At 38.5% G+C, this 18,486-nt stretch overlaps 1 protein-coding gene across 1 annotated transcript in view; it reads right to left on the bottom strand.

Moving 5' to 3' along the window:
* myo1b (myosin IB) overlaps window positions 1-18,486 on the bottom strand; it is a gene marked incomplete in the record, with an annotated part of 57,483 nt that overhangs the window by 11,100 nt on the left and 27,897 nt on the right. The window contains 14 exon segments of the mRNA XM_014016496.1: window positions 338-538; window positions 695-921; window positions 2,652-2,852; window positions 3,085-3,147; window positions 4,756-4,860; window positions 7,212-7,277; window positions 7,430-7,516; window positions 7,900-8,018; window positions 8,569-8,716; window positions 9,828-9,931; window positions 10,877-10,975; window positions 13,680-13,743; window positions 15,264-15,310; window positions 17,510-17,614. Coding sequence (XP_013871950.1) covers window positions 338-538; window positions 695-921; window positions 2,652-2,852; window positions 3,085-3,147; window positions 4,756-4,860; window positions 7,212-7,277; window positions 7,430-7,516; window positions 7,900-8,018; window positions 8,569-8,716; window positions 9,828-9,931; window positions 10,877-10,975; window positions 13,680-13,743; window positions 15,264-15,310; window positions 17,510-17,614 — 1,636 coding nt within the window.

The following is an 18,486-nucleotide window of genomic DNA, read 5'->3' as shown; positions in this document are numbered from 1 at the left end:
ATGCATGTCCGTTTTGTGACTGTTAAGCTCAGTTATTCATCAGATCATTCTTTAGGGCATCGTTTATCTTCGAAACATCCTTTGAACACTGAACAATAGCTCACACTCCCACAGCCACACCTGGGAAATAAGTACAGCAGTTCCTAAAGGGGATCACCACTGGGAGCAGTCTGATATTTGATATATTTGAGTCTTTAACTACAGACAACTGGGAGCATTTTCTGAACTCAGTTTATCAAAAAAGAAGAAGAAAAAAAAGGCATAGGTGTCATTTGTTTTTTTAAACCTGCCAGAAACAAGACACCTTTTAAACAAACACCATTGTGCCACCAGTTACCTGGAAGGTCCCCTCCAGTGTGGCCAAGTCTTCTTGCAGAGCATTTTGTAGCGCTCGAGGCAGGGTTCGTAGGCCTGACGGAAGGCRTAGCCTGCTCTCCTCACGCGGACATTCTCCATCAGACCCAGGTAGCGCACCTGATGGCGGACCAGAGACTCGGTGAAAATGTGGGATGCCTTCTTGTCATTGGGCTTGATGCATCTGGGGTAAAAAAACAAAAACAAAAACAAAATAAATGTAGAGCTTATGAGTTTTGTTGTATGTGTTACATGAATGTAACTGAAATAAAGTAAATTTAAGCTCAATCTGGTTCAGACTGTAWGAATATTTAAACTACATAACAGGAAACCTAAATACCGGATGTAGTTGGGGTTTTTTGTCTGCAGGTTGCTCATCAGTGTCCCAACAGATGCTTTGAACTGGAATCCAGCAGTCGGTGGTCGTTTCAGGTTGACTTTGGTAGGATTGCCCTCAGGGAAGAGCTGTTTCATGAGGCTGTGGTTGGCCTTGTACATGGCCTGGGACAGGTCTCGGTACAGCAGATCATTGTTCTTGTCGACAAATCCTTCAACTTTGTACAGCACCTTAATACAAAAGCAGACAAAATATTTTTATTTTTCATAAAAACAAACTGCACCATTCTGATACTTTAAAGGGATCCTTGATTAGTTGTAACATTAGACTTTATTTGATAAACATATTTTAACTGTAAAATAAAGACTAAAAATACTGTAGGCTGTTCAGTTTTGTATAATTTTAAAAATATATTTTAACACGGAGGGAGACATTTTATTTACACACAAAGTATTCTGGGTAAATGATAACATGGATAGGTCCTCGGTGTGAGCGAGCTATATTCACCCTGAAAGTTAATCTTGGACAATATCTGACGATTGACTCTTAGATGAAACCAGAGAGCGTTGACAGAGAGGAGAAGGTAGAAATGACTCAGCCTGTAACTGAAAATATGGATGGAGGACAACAGAGCTGCTTCATGGAAGAACCTCAGCTTAAGGGCTCGACACACGGGAGGCGACGTCGCTCGCTTTCCATTCTTTTCCTATGGAGCCTGTGCGGTGAAGCAACAATCGCTTGCCCTCCTCCAGCTAAGTGACCGGCGAAAATAGTGCATGTGAAATTTTGCGCTCGTACACGTAGACGTGCACACACGAGCTTGCGACGCGACATGTGAAAGTTGAAAAATGTTCAACTTTTGTCGCTGTCGCTTAGCATACAACCAATCAGCGAGGGTTTCATTGACTGACCAATGAGAGGAGAGTATGCTACACACTGCCGTTAGCTAACACTTTCACCAAGTGATTACTAAAAATCTGTGGGAATTTATTGGCACCAGGGTGAAGTTTATGGTAAGTTTTTCCTCATAAAACTGTATCTTGATGTGTGTTTGTTTTTCAATATCATTAGCATCGCAAGATTTGTTTAGTTTACACGTCCATAATGAACACCCGCCTTCAGAGTCAAGAACCAATCAAATTTTGTGAAGACAAGCGACCTGAGAGCGCGATTCGCAAGGCTACGATCGCTATCGCGTCCTGTGTGTCGGGTTTCACCCTGGCTGCGATGACAGTCGTTAATTGCTGTAGATTGTCGCTGCCCGTGTGTCGAGCCCTTTAGCCTGTTAACCTTTGCGCTAGCGCCAACATTGCCTTTTATGTATTAGCTCAGCACTAGTGCGACAAACAAGCTAAACTGAGGTCCTTCATCCATATTTTCAGTTGCAGACTGAGTCATTTTTGCRTTCCCCTCTCYGTCATGTGAATGGAGGACCTCAGTGACGAGAGGAGAATGTGTAGCATAGAGCTAATATACATGGTGATAGCGTTGGGGCTAATGCTAAAGCTAACAGGCTAAGCTGAGGTTCTTCTTCCATGAAGYAGCTCTGTTGTCCTCCATCCATATTTTCAGTTCCAGGCTGAGTCATTTCTACCTTCTCCTCTCTGTCAACGCTCTCTGGTTTCATTTAAAAGAGTCGATCATCAGATATTGTCCAAGATTAACCTTCAGGGTGGATATAGCTCGCTAGCAGCCTCGCACCGATGACCTACCCACATCATCATATATTTTTAAACTTAGTTTAAAAATGATAAAAACTGAACATCCTACAGTATTTTTACAGTCTTTATTTTACAGTTAAAATATATGTTTATCAAATAAAATCTAATGTTACTGATCGTGGATCCCTTTTAAGAAAACCCCTCCAGGTTCAATATAAATGCACGCATATTTAAACAGGAATAAGCATTCATCTCTGCCGTTTTCTTCTCTTCAAACATTTTATATCTTTAATCAGTACCTTGCCAGCGTAGTGCTGGATGCGGAAACAGTTGTGTGGCAGGCTATGGTCAGTGAGAAACTTTGAGTTCTTGCTACGGCGACTTTCAAAGTGTTGGTGCTCAGCGCAGATCGTGTTCAGTTTGTCCAGGAAGGTCTCATCGGTGACGGTTCCCGGCCTCAGGCACTCCTCATCCAACATGGCCAAAATACCATTTTGGTTCTGGTAAAGCATGAGCACAAAGTGGCATGATAAACAAATTACAGTATCTTTATAAACCAACTAGTTTTTAAACCTGTGAAACATTTTTAAATGTTATAAAGAACATTTACTTTTAGAATCAAACATTTTCACCTTTATTCGAGGATCATTGCTGAGTACATTACCAGAATAATAAAGTGCATTCATACTGAGGGGGCCTGTGTGACCTCAGAGGGCTGTGTAGCTGACTTACATTCTCAATGAGGTCGCAGATAATGGCATTGTTGAAATACTCGATGTTGGTCCACTCAATGCCCTGTAACAAAACACAAGGGTCAAAAGGTACTATGGATTTTTATACTTCAGCACCAAAATATTACTTAAGTTGTGCTTAGGATCTTGACCTAAAGAAAAGAGTCTCCACATAGATCCAAACCTGCACAGTAGCTTCTCACAAAGATCTCTGAAGCTTCAAGAAAAAACTCATTAGCATGTTTAAGTACATTAAACAGTTTACATGAACTGATTGATCATTCTGTTAAAAATATTTACTCTTGCGTGTTCTTCAGACACACAAACAAACAGATTAGGAACTATGATGTGTGTGTTTCACCATTTCTTTTTCCACCTTAATTTTTGTAATGAAAGTTTTAAATTCACTGAATATAATAGTCATTACATAAGCAAAGACCAAAAGTTTCACAAAGCCCTTTCACAAATTGTAACAAAACACACAGACACGCTTAAATACACCCATACATACAAACACACACACTTAAACCACACAGTGTTCTGCGGTGAAGAGATTAGTGGAAACATGAATCCCCTTCCCACAGCTGTGTTTTTAAAGCCCAAAAACAAAGGCTTGGGAAAATGAGAGGCTGTAATTGTCAATATTTAAATGTGTCGCACACAAAACTAAAAGTTCAGAATTAAGAAAATAAAATAAAAAAACTACTGAAGTCTGAAATCACTGTCTGAACCCATTCTGTAGCATTAAAGCTTAATGGGAACTTTCTTTTTTTTCTTAACTTCAGTGAATTTAATAAACAGTAAAGGTCAGTTATTGTTAGCTGATCGGTCTTTAAAGTCTCAGTTGTCCTTGCCGTCATGATGTTTCTGTACTACAGGTCTCCCTCTGCATTTTATTCTTTAAATACAAAACAAACCTGACAAAAGAACACATCCTAACTTTGCCCTTTATAAAAAGTCCAGTGACACCCCAAAACATCTTTACTGGCTTCAGCTTACAAACTACTAATGGGTTGGGAAGATACACTGATGTACTGGTAAGTGGATTTTATTTTATTCATATTATTTATTTATTTATTTATTTATAGGGGGAATGCAAAGAAGGCAAGGCTTAAACCGATGGGTGACTGGTCACATTCCTGATTGGTAGTCCTCCCCTCCGCTTTCTTCAGCACTGTGGTATTTTCCCATGCAATACACTGGACAGAAGCCAGYGGTGAAATATTATTGGTGGTGGCGTTACTAAGGAGGGGGTTGTGGGGGTCACCTCTGCTGCACTCATACTTGGAACTTTAAAAACAAACAGAGCCTAAAGGCCCACAATGGGGAGTGTTTACTCTCAGAGTGAGGGATCATTTCCGTCCCTGTGAATGTGCAGAAGGGGAAATGCTGGTGGGTAGGGAAATGGGATACAAAACAAGRAGAAGCAGACATGGGTTTTTCTTCAAGAACAATAATACAGATTTAGGTGTGATAGAGGGGTTAAAAACTAATGAGTGACATGTCCATGTTGAGGCAGTGCTGCAGGGGTCTGCCACAATGGACTCGTAACACAACAGGCCAAGTCCTGACATGGATACATTTTGACTTCAGTGATTCTTTATACATCTTTTAACTTGTGCATTTAAACAGCTTGCCTTATGTAATCAAATGTGTGAATTCACACACTTACCTCTCTAATGTACTCCTCCTGCTCCTCACGCAGAGTCAGCTCTATGAAGATCTGCTGCAGCTTCTCATTACAATAGTTGATGATGAACTGCTCAAAGCTGTTGTCCTACAGGGCAGAAACAGGAGGCAAGAAAAACAAGCTACAGTTACTGTCATGTTATTAAAAGTGCGGTGGTGGCATCTTTCCTTGATTAAAAGGGCTATCTTACAAGTTTAAGAAAAAAATGTTTAAACTTAGTGTCTATTTGTAATATATTTTTAAAAAATCTGGGATTTTTGTTCCATTGATTATTATTAGGAAAACAAATGCCTTCAACAGTGTTAGGATACTGATGGATCACACCACATTTTATTAAAAATTAAGTAAATCTCAGAATTATTTTTTCATCACCACTGGTCAAAGAAACTCTCAGACCTATAAGCGCCAATCCGACAGTTTCAACACGTCATTTACAAAAAATACCTGAACACAGACTATTAAATTATGGCTGTCATAGCAGGATTTAAATCTTAAAAAGGGTCCTACTGAAATATTAATTGGTCTGAGCAAACTAAAAGCTACCAGCGTCTCGCTATGAAAATCACCCCTGAACAAATATTTCATCTGCCAAGTCATTTCTTCAGATATAAACCCCTGGAGCAAATTCCTGCATTATGACTTCTTTAACCAGTGGATGTGCTCATTAACTATTCAACAGCATTTACCCATGATACACCCAATTATAACGGTGGTCTTTTATGACCATGGTGAGTCATGCTTCTCTGTAAAAAAATGTTTTATTGCACACTGGTTAATATTAATTTGCTAAAAACAAAAGTGTTAGTTAAGCAGGTTTTGTACTAAGAGCTCTGGTTAAAACAAGATTTCTTAGTACACAGAAAATGGGATAAATTGCTACATGTAGTTAGCTTTGAATTGTGAAAAGCTAATTTCCTTCAAACGAGAAACCAAAAGGTCTGCTTCACACCTAAATCACAGGAGTGGTTGCAAATACCAAGCTGAAACCTGTAGAAAAACATAAGTAACTATCTTAAATTTGTTTTTGACTCGATAGCCTTTACTTTGTTAGGCATAAAAAAACATATGTTACAAATTAAACTCAAAAAAGGCTAAAATTTAAAAAGGTAGCTTAACACTTTAAATACTACCAAATMTTTACATTTTCCTCTATATCAGACAGGAATATATGTGGCGTTTGTTTCCTTTAGCTTTGCCTGTATTATCTCATTTAGGGCATGAATTCTATATTACATGCATGTTCTTTAATGTTAAAACATTATGAAATCCAAACCACACAAATCCTCAGTATGGTTTGGATAAAAAAAATAAAAATAAAATAAAAAGTGGAGCAGCAAAATAAAACGATTGGCATCAACCCTATTTGATTATGACTAAAATTCGAAAAAAAAAATACAAATTCTGACATTTCAATATATTGTCCCAATTTGGCATTTGTGAGAAACTATTAGGGGTTTGACATTTTAGTAAGTCTAAAACTAAACCCTGAAGTGTTTTCTCAGTTTTATGAAAGCAACAACTCCATTATTATGGAGGACTCTAAAGTTTAATTTAAACCCGAGAGGAATCTTCTGCAGAAAAATAAACCGTTGAAGCTTCTACTTCTAACGTTTTAAAAACTACAGACCACACATTCTAACATAGCATTAATACAGTTAGCTGCCAGTTCATTTATAAGACCTAGCTAAAATTATGCAGAAATACCAAAAATATATCCACATAATTTGGATAGAAATACTAAAAGAAGTAAACAAACTACAATTAACATATTGACAGGAATAATAATATATAAAAAGTTACACATTAAGAGCTATTCTTAAAAATTAGTCATTTTGGTAAATTATTTTTGAGAAAGATGTACTAAATAAACTGGCAACCGATTGTATGCTGCAATCCAGATGTTGCAGAGGCTCCCTTTGCATTTATTTAGCTGTGCAACAAACCAGGAGCAATTTTATGAATTATATATATAAAAAAAATCACAACATGCAAACAGGCACTGCAAAAAGACCGGTGCAGGTGTTACTTACGCCGTCCTGATGACCCAGGAACAACACAAAACACAGTGAGAAGAGGGGAAAGACTTGAGTGTGAGTGAAAACGAACAAGCAGGGATATGAAGACATGAACAAATGAGGGATGGGACACAAAACGTGTGTTTACATGCTCTTCAGTTCGTGCAAATCCTTACCTTTTAGGGCTGGAAAACATTGAACGTGTGACAATTTAACACCGTCTCTGTAACATGCACTTGAGAAAGCTGAACTAATCTGATCTCACTGCGGTCGTGTCAGCCTTCGTTTCTTGCAGATAAGCTCAGGTGCTAGGCAAGCAAACAGCCTGGGGCAACACTTTTTCTTATGTTTAGGCGGTTTTGATTCTGTCCTTGTGGCTCATCGGGAGATAAAGAAGCAGTTCTGAGCTGCAAAGTTTCTTACCTCAAATATTTCAAAGCCATAAATGTCCAGTACACCCATGACCTTGTGGCGCGTTTTAGCTTGTGCCTGCGAGAAATAAATACATAAATGAATAAATAAATATCACGAGTTGTTAATGCCAGTTTGCATAATAAAAGCATCTTATTAAAAGAGAAAAAAAATATATATATATATATATATTATATAAAGAAATATAATTACCAGCTATAATTACTTACTCTTATGCTCTCATTAATCCTGGTAATTAACCAACTGAACAGACGATTATAGAGATTTTTAGCAAGGGCATCACGGGCATAGTAGGCCTGTAAAAACAAGTTTACAGTAAATATTAAGAAATAAAGTGCAGTCATTTATTTAATTAATTAATTTATTTATTTAGGACAGAGCAGACCCATTTCAGTAACCTTCATGTCATGTGACCAGTTCGAACCACCTAACCTCTCAAATATGACCTACACTTGATTTTCCAGGAGGACCACTGCTCATTTATAATGTAAAGATTTTCATGTAGCACTGACATGAATTGAAGCTGGCAGCCAGCAGAGCGAGTCAATGGAATAAAATGACCCTTCATTTTTCTATGTGCTGTGAGGAAATGTGCGCGCTCGCCAACTTTAACACAAGTAGAACATATACAAGCAGCTCCAACTGGTTCGGGGCAGAGTTTAAAAACTTCGTGTCTGACCTGGGCCACATTCAATGTGGTGGAAACTTTCTCCATCTTGGCCTCAACTGTTCGGTAGCTGAAGGCTCTCTCCAGCACAGACTGTTCAGTGCCCAGGAGCTCACACATCTCCTTCAAATCTGCAGGGAAAAGGAAAGATTTGTCAAATGTTATTTCTGCCCGGGCTACAGTGAAGTGACAGCTGTAACGCAGCTGAATATAAACCCTGAGGACTGCAAATAAGTGAAACTAAAAAAGATAGATGGAAAAATCTRACTGAACATAAACCGGGGTAAATTTAAACTATTGTAGGCAACTGGACTGATTTAAGGAACTGAATAAAATGTTCAGTTGGATTAGAGTCGAGTGTTTTGCTTTACATTCATCACAGACTTGACAAAATGGCAGCAACCAGAAGCAAGCGATTGCTGTTGTCATGGAGGGAAATATGTAAAATAAATATTTGCCTAAAGAAAACAACTGTGGGATTGATTAAACACAGCTTGTGCAACTGAAATCATAAAGCAAATATTTAGTGAGTTAGACCACAAAAAAGTAAAACAATCCAAAAGGAGCAGTGGCTTTAGATCAGACCAACATGGGTCCAAAAAGTCTAATTCATAAAATGATTTTAAAACAAGAATTCAACMTGCATATTACCATTTTTTACAAAAAATGTGTCAAATTTACCGTTTTTGTCCTTGACGCGACTCTCGTCGATGCCGTTGCAGCGCGACTCTGGTTTGAACTCAATGTTGCCGAGCTTCAACACGGCTGCTACCAGCTCAAACACTGACTGCATTTCATCTTCCATAAAGCCCACGATTTGCATGGCATTCTGCGGAGGGGCAAACATGAAAAACACAGAAGTCACGACTTGACAGACACCGAATGTTTGCAAAGAAAACGTGGTCAGAGCTGTAGAGCAAAACTAGGCAATGAATGCAAAACTGTCAAATCCCGTCAGTGCTGTGTCTCGTTTACGAGTTTTAAAAAGGCTAGAGCTTCACTAAAACCACCCTTTTCATTCAGTATATTCAGTATATTCAGGTCAGCTGACCTCATTCTTTGAGCACAGACTGTTGCTGAACCTAGACCTGACCAAGTGCAGCAACCCCACATCTGAGCCTTTCTGCCCAGTAATATGAATGCTAAAATGTTTAAGGCAGCACAGCCTTTTTTTAAAATTGCTACAGACACAAAGTGGTACGGCTGATTGTTCGGAAAGAGAGACTGTCCCATCGAGTTTCCTGTGGTGAGAAGCAGCTGCGTGGGGGGACGCTTAAAGCTAATGAGAAGCAGGATGTGAAAAGCAGGGAAACAAGTACAGTAGAGTGTGACAGATCAGACTGCAAAGACTTACAGCAGCTGAGAAAAGCATGCTGGAACAAGATTCTAGCACTGCTGCACAATAGGTAGACAATATYCTCTGTGTCTCCATCAGTGACAATCAGAGAAAAGCAYGCATGATATTACATATGTGCACAGACATGCCTAAATACAAGGAGGCTGATAGGATTTTCAGATAAAACTATTGCTTAAGTGTTGGTCAATGCACAGGAAAGTCTCCATGTTTAATCCAACCTCGACTTACGTTTTGGTTAAAATTTAATTCAAGATTAAGTTAAAAGTTCACCTGGTTTTGCAATAAAAAAGGGTTAAGTGTTTTTATCATTGAAAATAATAAATCAAACTTATCTGGGAGATAAAAAATGACTACCTTTGGCCTTTGCACAAGATTCATAGTTAAGTGAGCATGATCCAGCCAAAAGAAAGATGCTGAAAGTCACCAGAGTGTGGCGCTGCTTGTGATTAGAGTGCACTACTGTTTAGTATTTTGAACCCATTTCAACTGTAACTTGGATTTTTAAATGTAGAGTTCACTTCCATGAGGTTACCAGAGGTAATGGAAATGTAGAGGTAGACAGCTGTGTGCTTGTCCGACTCACTCTGACAGTCCTGAAGTTGGCTGCGTCGTCCAAGCCACTGACCACAGCCGAGTCCAGACTCAGGTAGTTGTACTTGCTGAAGTCCCGGTCCAGCTTGAGCTTTTCTGGGAAAAACAAACCACGTTGTTGCTTTTTAATCTASATTTGCTTTAAGCGTGCTCAGTAAACACAATCGAATCCTTAATTCCATATGTTACACACCTGTGCACCCAGAGCCAGGAGGCACTGAAATATTCAGATGCACTCTATGGGTTCAAGATGTTCGCAAAAAATAAAAAAAATGTATGCACAATTGAGTTATAGCTATGAACACCGTTCTCAAAGCTCAAATTCCACACTTAAAAGCCCCCCTAAGAAGTAACAAAAGAAATCTATTCCTCTTACAGGCGCATGTGTCAGATTTCATTAGTGGCTGCATTAACTACAGCGGAACCCACCCCCCTCTGAAGCGTGCACTCTAGGGGTCGATGACCATTATATTGTTCAACCGTGTTCAGGACATAAAACAATGCATTCTGTGCAYGGAGAAATAAGTAGAGGGGGATGAGTTTGATTGCCTGGCTTTTGTCCTCTGTATTGTTTGTTAGGCAGGAAGATTAAGTCATAAAATGTGTAAGCCATGTGTTCCTGCAGCTGCAGACCTGCTGCAGGATGCGTTTACATAAGAAACGGCACAATAGTTACTGCTGTCATGTTCACCAGCTTAAAAAACAACTGGGAGTCTGGTTTCTCGTTTACAACTGTTTTCTCACAGTTTTATTGTCACTACTTCCTGGTAGAGAGGTTTATTTTTTGTAGATTACAAACTGAGACAAACAAAAGTCAATTACAATATGACTCAAGTTTATATAGTTTAGTTATTGTCCTTTTCCATACTTTGTGCTCCAWGACCGACTTGCCAAAAGTGATAAAGTACAACTGTTAATTATTTGACAGAACACCACTTTAAAAATGACTCGACTAGCCTATAAAATTTTTAAAGCCGATGATTTCAACCCCGCATTTAAAAAGTTGCATAGAAGATTCCATTTAGTATTTATGTAACTAACTTAGTGTGTCGTCCGAGGCTCCGGATAAGAGCTGGTAAAAGATGTGGAAGTTCCTCTCGCCTCTTGGCTGTTTCACCACACGGGACTTCTCCAGCAGATCTAAAAATAAAAAAGGGAAATCATGATACATGGATACTAGAAAAAAATGTTTTACAGGATATTTGTATTTAAACAATCCCCAGAGACAGGCAACATGTGGCTGTTCCCACCTAGACTTGGTAAATATGACTACTGTATTTATTCGTGTATAATACGATCTCATATATAATACGACCCCCCCTTTTTTGAGCTAAAAAAAAGCATAAAAAAAACTTAATCCTCAAACTACCTCCAATTTCATTCAGACTTCAAGATTTTTCAGCCTTTGCAGTCTTTATACATATMAGTAAAATGATCATTGGACTGCTCATTTTATTTTAACAACATATGTACTAAAAGGTATTTTGACAAATATATATCAGCTGTAGCAGCATCATATGAATTCTGGCATTTTACACATAATCCACCAGGAGGCGCCAACACAAAAGTCAGAGACTTCACATGAGATTTGGGCCATCTTGCGGGGCAAAAGTAGATTACTTCCTACTCGCAAGCGCCCCCCTGGTGGGGAAACTTTTTCAGGGACACAAACTTTTTCAGAACACCGGTAGACGGCAGCCATTACAGACGAACATGTGTTTGTTGTTGTTCGAGGAGCGGCCCGGTCACACACKAATGTCTTTAGTTCGTTATCATTACTAAGGTGAAGGACTGCTTTTTGTCCCCCTTTTTTCACATCATGTCGCCTGCCTGGATCTGTTATTATCTCGCTCTGAAATACAAAAGTGTCACAGGTAAGCTCGCTTCAACTGCTTTTTACGATGTGGTCTCATTTCCGGACTCAGGCATTTTGTGAATGACATGAAGCTAATATTTCAATTAAAATGCATAAGTAAAAATATTTATCTGAGTATAGTACTACCCCCCCCAACTTTATGATTTTATGGATTTAATTTTATGTATTATACTTTAGTATATACAGTATGTACACACGTAATGTGCCAGAAAGGGGGGTGTCACTACATCAAGACCCACCATTAGCCCTTTTACTTTATTTTTCTTAGGCTAATGACAAAGTTAAACGGTACCTGATTAAAATAGTATCTCATCTGCTCACTTTATTATGCCAAGTGTCTAAAGACTGCAGAGCTCAGAGTCTTTGTACAGCTAGCTGAACTGAATAGAAACCATTTTATTTTAGGAAACCTAAAGGTTTATTTTACACTCTATTCAGTGTTTTGGAGAAGCACCCACATGAAATACCATTGCAACCCTGATCGAGTTTCCAACCCTAAGGGAGAGGGAAAAAAACCTTTGCTTTTCCAATATTTAGACTAAACTGACTCACAAGTTGGTGGGTGAGACAGAAGCAGTAGTTTGCAATAAAAATCACAGATATTCAGCAAAATGTGTATCATCAAACCGGGCACAGAGATGTGAGGGTCCTCTGTGGATCAGGCTAAATGGGATTCTGTGACACCCACTGGCTGTGAATCACATAAGTGGCACTTAGGAGCGAGCCCATCAATAATACAACATCCATGACAGAGAGGCTGGCAGCAGTGATATGGAGCTGTGATCAAAGACGCCCAGAGATGAAAAAGCACGGAAAAGTCACTTCTTACGTTTCAGTCCATTTCTCTTTACCTTAAACATGCGTAGGAAGCTTTTGACACAATTATGGCAAACACAGAAGAACAAAGGCAGTTAAACTATATTATTCATATTCCAAGGGTGTTAAAGTGACTCATGTCAGCCGAGTGCATAATATTGGTCATGTGGCATTAACAAAAACAAGGAAAAGCTTTTAACTGTCTTGCAAACAGCATGCTTCCTCTAATGCTTTAATGTGCATTTACATTTCCAAACAACAGAGACATTTTTTAACTAAAACCAAAGGAGTTGGCATAACAAAAAAGAAACCTTTATTTGTGGGTATTACTAATCATCTGGGCCCACAGGAATTTGCACAGAGAAAAAGGCTGCAAATAAAACCATCTATTCAGGTCTGATAAGCTGCAGTTTCTCATCCATCTGTCTAACTGAACGGGTCACATGACGGTGGCTCTAYTTGACAGACCCTGGTGTCTGAGCRACTCAGGCGAGTAGACAGAGCTTTAGTTGTGTCTAGGCCATCAGTTTCTGCCTTTGTGAATAATTGTTTTGTCTATACTGGCTTACATGCCAAGGAGGTCATAGAAACAAGCAAGGTCCTATTCAAAACAAGCACTGAAAAGCTGATGGGGGGAAAGTTAGCAACAGGATTTATAATTTTGTTCAGTGCAATTTTAATCATGGAAAACGTACAAAGGAAATTGAAAGCAACATTTGAGTGTGACATCAACAGCATTGAGTGACATTAAAATATTTATACCAAGATTTGACAAATTTTCAAAGGTTTGTTTTGGCTAGCACATGAAGATGGCATTTTTTTGGACTGTAACCATCACCAAAATGTCATAAAATGTTTTCGGGGGAAGACTGATTTTTATTATTATTTTTTTTATTTTATCTTTATATTTTTTTATTTTCTTTTATTATTATTTTTATCTTTTTTTTTTTTGGCGCACAGAGGCACAGTATTTTTTTCTTGAGCTTTGTGTGCTAAACTTTCAGTCAAAACAAGTCATCACAGGTATTATCAACCTATTTCAGTACTAGGGCTGTARTTTGACACATGCACTGAAGCACTACACTGAGGTTAACATGCAGGTCTGTAAACCACACTAGCATATTTATTGAAAAACTGACCAAAATTACTCACAGTTGCTGATGACTCCACCCAGTGGATCTCCTTTGAAGTCAAACTCGATGTCCATGTACTTTCCCTGATGGTTAAGAGTGTGAAAYGGTTAAGATGTGAACTTTTATTTGCTCTGCCTTTTATCATCAGGCTTCCTTTGAAAATGCACGCTTAAAAAGAAACCCAGCTCAATAGTCTCAGCTGAGTCTTCAGTAAAAACTCAGTCAAGTTACAAGTACGTCAAGTTCTTTCAGCAAAAAATCCAAACTTAACTATTTTGGATCCCTTTACTCTTTAAAAAAACAGACACTAGAACAGTGAGTCTTGTTTGTTTGATCTTTTTTCCCCTCTCATTCTCTGATGTATTAATAGACAGGTCACTGGATAAGGCCACGCACGGCTGGTGAGCGCTTTCTAGCCAAACTCAATAAGCCCTCCGCACTCAACAAAATGAAGTGAAGGGCTCCATTCAGAGTTTTATGATAAAATGATTGAGCTCTAATGAGCTGGAGTCTGGGTGAGAAGAGTTGAGCTTTCTGGCAGATGTCAAGGTCACCTAAAAATAGTCTGATCGGAACTATATTCCACTAAAATCTCCCAACTGCATGTCTGAGTACTAAAGTCTGTAGGCAGTAAATATAGAGGACTGGAAATTGTGAATGAGATGAAAAATGGGACACAAAACGGTTCATATTTTGGGCTGCAAGCTGGTTCCTGGAATAACTAGTTTCCATGTCATCTCATACAGAAGAATAAACAAATCTTGTGGCAGGAAGGAACACAATTAGGCAATTTGTATGTTCAGTAAGCCAAATAAGTGATTACAAATTTGCTGCTGAAACAGTCCGTTAGCAAGGTTACTATGATATGAGTGAATGAGATGTTTTAAAAAATGTTGTAGGAAATAGAAAAGTCATTACCTTTTCTGATGTCAATGTTCTATACTTCTCTAGATTAGTTTGTTTTTACAAAGACATTTTTAGGATGCTATTTAGATGGTATGGGTATTCGACTAATCACACTTAAACTAGAAATATAAATGCATAAAACTTGCATAAACAAGTCTTTGCAGATGAAAAACTGAACTCGTGAATGACAAGCATGAGAAAATTAGTCAACCTGACAGCAAAGTTTGCAAACTGACCTTGTTAACTCMGTATATAGCATTCATGAAGGCTTTGGGTTGTGTGCAAGTTTAACAGAACAACAAAATCCAGCACAGTAACAAACAGAGTGTAGGCTCTTCTACTCTGCAGATCCAATAATTATAGAAAGATGGGACATGCAAATAGTGTAAGGACATATTTGATAAAATGCCTTCACTAGTCTAAAATCATTTTCTCAGGCAAACTGCAATTCTCCTCTGAATGCCATGCATTTCTAAACTGTAAAAATCAAAGTATATAAACACCGCAGGGCCTCTGTTTTAGCCATGAAGCTAAAGCCAAAATACTACTGTGAGTTTCAATACTCATCCTAAACAAATATTGTATGAAACAAACTGATTAAATGTTTTGGTTGCTGTAGATGATAATTGCAACAGTTTTCCAAATGATCTGAAAGCAATCATCTTGTCAAACTAAACATTACATTTCAAATACTTACAAATCTCGAAGAGTTGTCATTGCGTACTGTTTTGGCATTTCCAAATGCTTAAAAAAGGGAGAAAAAAACAAACAATTAAAAGTTTTGACAAAACAATTTAAGCAAGTTAAAAAAGTGTCATTTTAACAGTTAGTTTGTTTTAAGAATTAGACTAATAAGGTTTAACATTGTGCAGCACTACAGCCATCTGTCAATCACAGAATAACCTGAAAGTCAAATCCATTTGTACTGATGACGTCCCATAATTCTATATGGATTAAGCAAAGCAGCAGAGCGTTCAGGCTTAGGACGGGCTAAACCTAGATGCAACGCCACATTCAAGGCAAAGTGATTCAATATGTGCCCCTGCTTATGAACAAACAAAATGTTTTGAAGGAGCTCATTATGCATCAGTAGGTCATTCAAATTTRTATTTTCTGAAACATTTTTCAATTRCTTAAAASCACATTTCCACATTAAAAATGCTATTAACACATCAGTATATCRCAGAGCTATTAGCATAACTGCTTAATTGCTGATAACAGCTGGGTAATGTGTGGTAAAGCATTTGGACTGTGTGAATGTGTGGGCCTCTAGTCTGGAACAACAGGAGCCAGAGGGGGAGTGAAACAGAAAACAAAAGCAACAGAGATACTGTAGATAAAAAGCTAAAGAGAAATCAGAGCGCACGGTGGAAAACAAAAGGAGGGTCACAAAGAAAGAAACTGAAAGAGAAAAATGAAGCAGAAAATCACAGGAGGTGCAAGGCATGATGAATCCATTGTGCTCGCCTAAAATTAGCAGGTCCCCCACTCCTTTAGCCTCTTTTCAGGGCTGGGGCAGCTAAGCTCTTGCAGATGTGCAGGGTTTTATGCAGCGAGTCAACCTTACAGCTTCATCATTCATGGGCATTTCCTGTCCACTGCCCCCAATTAAAAAACAGCTGTTTCTGTGCCARCATTGAGCTGCAGGAATGACTGCGACAGTGGATGTAGTGTACTGGCTAGTTAAAGGAAATAAAGATGGATTCATGGGACTCAAAAATGAAAAGCCTGATGTTTTTTTGCTGATGCAAGTGATGTGTTTACCAGCCAAGTGTCATAATATTTGCAATTGGTGGGGGTTGTCTGTACATTAAAAAAAAAGTTATTTTTGGAGGTCAAAAAATGTCAAATACCACCTTGACAATTAAATTGTGCACTTTAAAGTGCATGTGACATGCATATTATTGAAATACAAGTCAAAGATGATGTTTAAATTTGTACAATACTCGTGATTTTATCCATTTTTTTTATTTAAAGGCCGTATAAAGTAAAAAAATAAGTGTGTTCTGAGGTTGTCACACCACAGAAATGTGCCAATAATCACCCAGCCAATTTTGGACAATTAAAAATACTGTTAACCTTATAAAATTATGTGTTAAAAGTAATGAAAAATTATCAGCTGTGGTCTGAAATGCTGGGGGCGTGTCCTCTGGAGGCGCTCAAACCACGCCCACGACCCTGAACATTCCTGTAATCGAGGAAACGATGTTTGTATTCTTTTCCATTAGAGAAACAGGGGGCGGGGTTATATTGAAGGCAGCTGCGTGACATCACGAGGCTGCACTTTAAGACACGCCCAAAAAATCCTGAATTGAATCATTACTCCACTATTCAAATATCTACAGTTGAGAGAATTTGTACTCATTTACAACAATCCATTTATGACATTTGTAATGTTTAAAGAAGAAAATGTTACATTTTACTTTACACGGTCTTTAACTGYTATATTTTGATTTKGRTTCAGGCAAAGTGAAACAGGAAATGACATCAAAGGGGTAATCTTTAAGACAGAACTCCAYGGTCYGTTTATTGAAACCATATTACCRTATTTGAACTCTWAMYYYTWYMTCTCTGATAGGGACTCAATAAGAATAAGAAACAACAAATTATTCTGTGTTTGAAAGCTTTGCTACAGCTGCTGACATTCTCCATTGACATCACTTCCTGTTACTKCACATGCAAATATCTCAACTGTATCACCCCTCCCATATGTTCTCAATGTTATCCAGCTTTCCAAAAATGGCATTCATRTTTAATATAAAAATTTGATGTYACAGGCAGTTTTGCAGGTCAAATAAATTGCACATACAAATTTGTTATCCCCCGCCCATGCTGCAGTAGAATTTCAGTAGCCCCGTCAGCCTGTTGACACAGATTCTGTCCAAATCTGAACTTCAGACAATCCAGCACCCAAACTGGGACGCAGCTCAAGTCGTCACTCACCCTCCAGCACAGGATTGGACTGCAGCAGCTGTTCCTTGACCTTATTCACCTCCTGGCCCTTCCCACACACTGCCGCCACATATGACATCACCAGCTTACTGGCCTCTGAAATACACAGAAATATAAAGTAGTATTAGATGTGATAGACATGGCAAAGAAATAAACGAGACCTGCCCATACATTGCAACATTCCCCATAAAAATTCCCATTACATCAGCCCCTTTTGACACCCATGAGAGCGAATGAGGCCCCATTTTAAAAATGCAATTTGTTAAGTTGGATATTGACCACAGTTTCATCATGTCGTCAAACTACAGATTCATTGGGAAGGAAAACCCCTGGAAAAACAATCTGAATCTTGAACATTGTTCACTCGCTGCTTTGAAAGTGCACATTTTAAGAGAGGGACTCTCCGCAAATTAACTACGTCCATGACAAACAGGCTCGTGAAGCAAAGCATCCTTTTTGGAACAAGTGACGAGCCTTGTGGTTTGACAGCTAGCATCGAGATCATCTCTTGCAACCAGTGAGACAACAGTGACCTAGAACTGATGTGTGTGACCTGCCAGGGGAAGACCGAAAAGCTCTACAGCAGTTGTCAGTACAGGCAGCTGATGACTTTTTTTTTAGCTGGATATCAAAAGTTAATACTTTGCAACAAGAAGCACAGTTTAATCCACATTTTCTTTAATCTGATGGCAGCAAAATGAACTTCAGTCATCTTTGGAGAAAAAAAAAAGAGTCATGTTATGTTTTTGACATAAATCATGCAACATAAATTAATATTCGTCACAGTTTTGACTTTATACAAGTCCCACTAAAAATGGAGCAGAAAAAAAATCCAAACATGAATGTCAATGACCCATATTGATAGGGTACAATTTAATGGCCTTATTCTACTAAAAGCTCCAGGGCAGCTGAGATTACTGAAATCCAAATTTATCTGACTTCACTGCAGCAGCGGCTCTTTAGAGTTT

This window comes from Austrofundulus limnaeus, unplaced genomic scaffold (genome assembly GCF_001266775.1).
Source record: "Austrofundulus limnaeus strain Quisiro unplaced genomic scaffold, Austrofundulus_limnaeus-1.0 Scaffold146, whole genome shotgun sequence".
In the NCBI taxonomy this organism is placed as follows: Eukaryota; Metazoa; Chordata; class Actinopteri; order Cyprinodontiformes; family Rivulidae; genus Austrofundulus; species Austrofundulus limnaeus.
The sequence above is the reverse complement of the archived record's forward strand: the minus strand, read 5'-3'. Positions and strand labels throughout refer to the sequence as shown.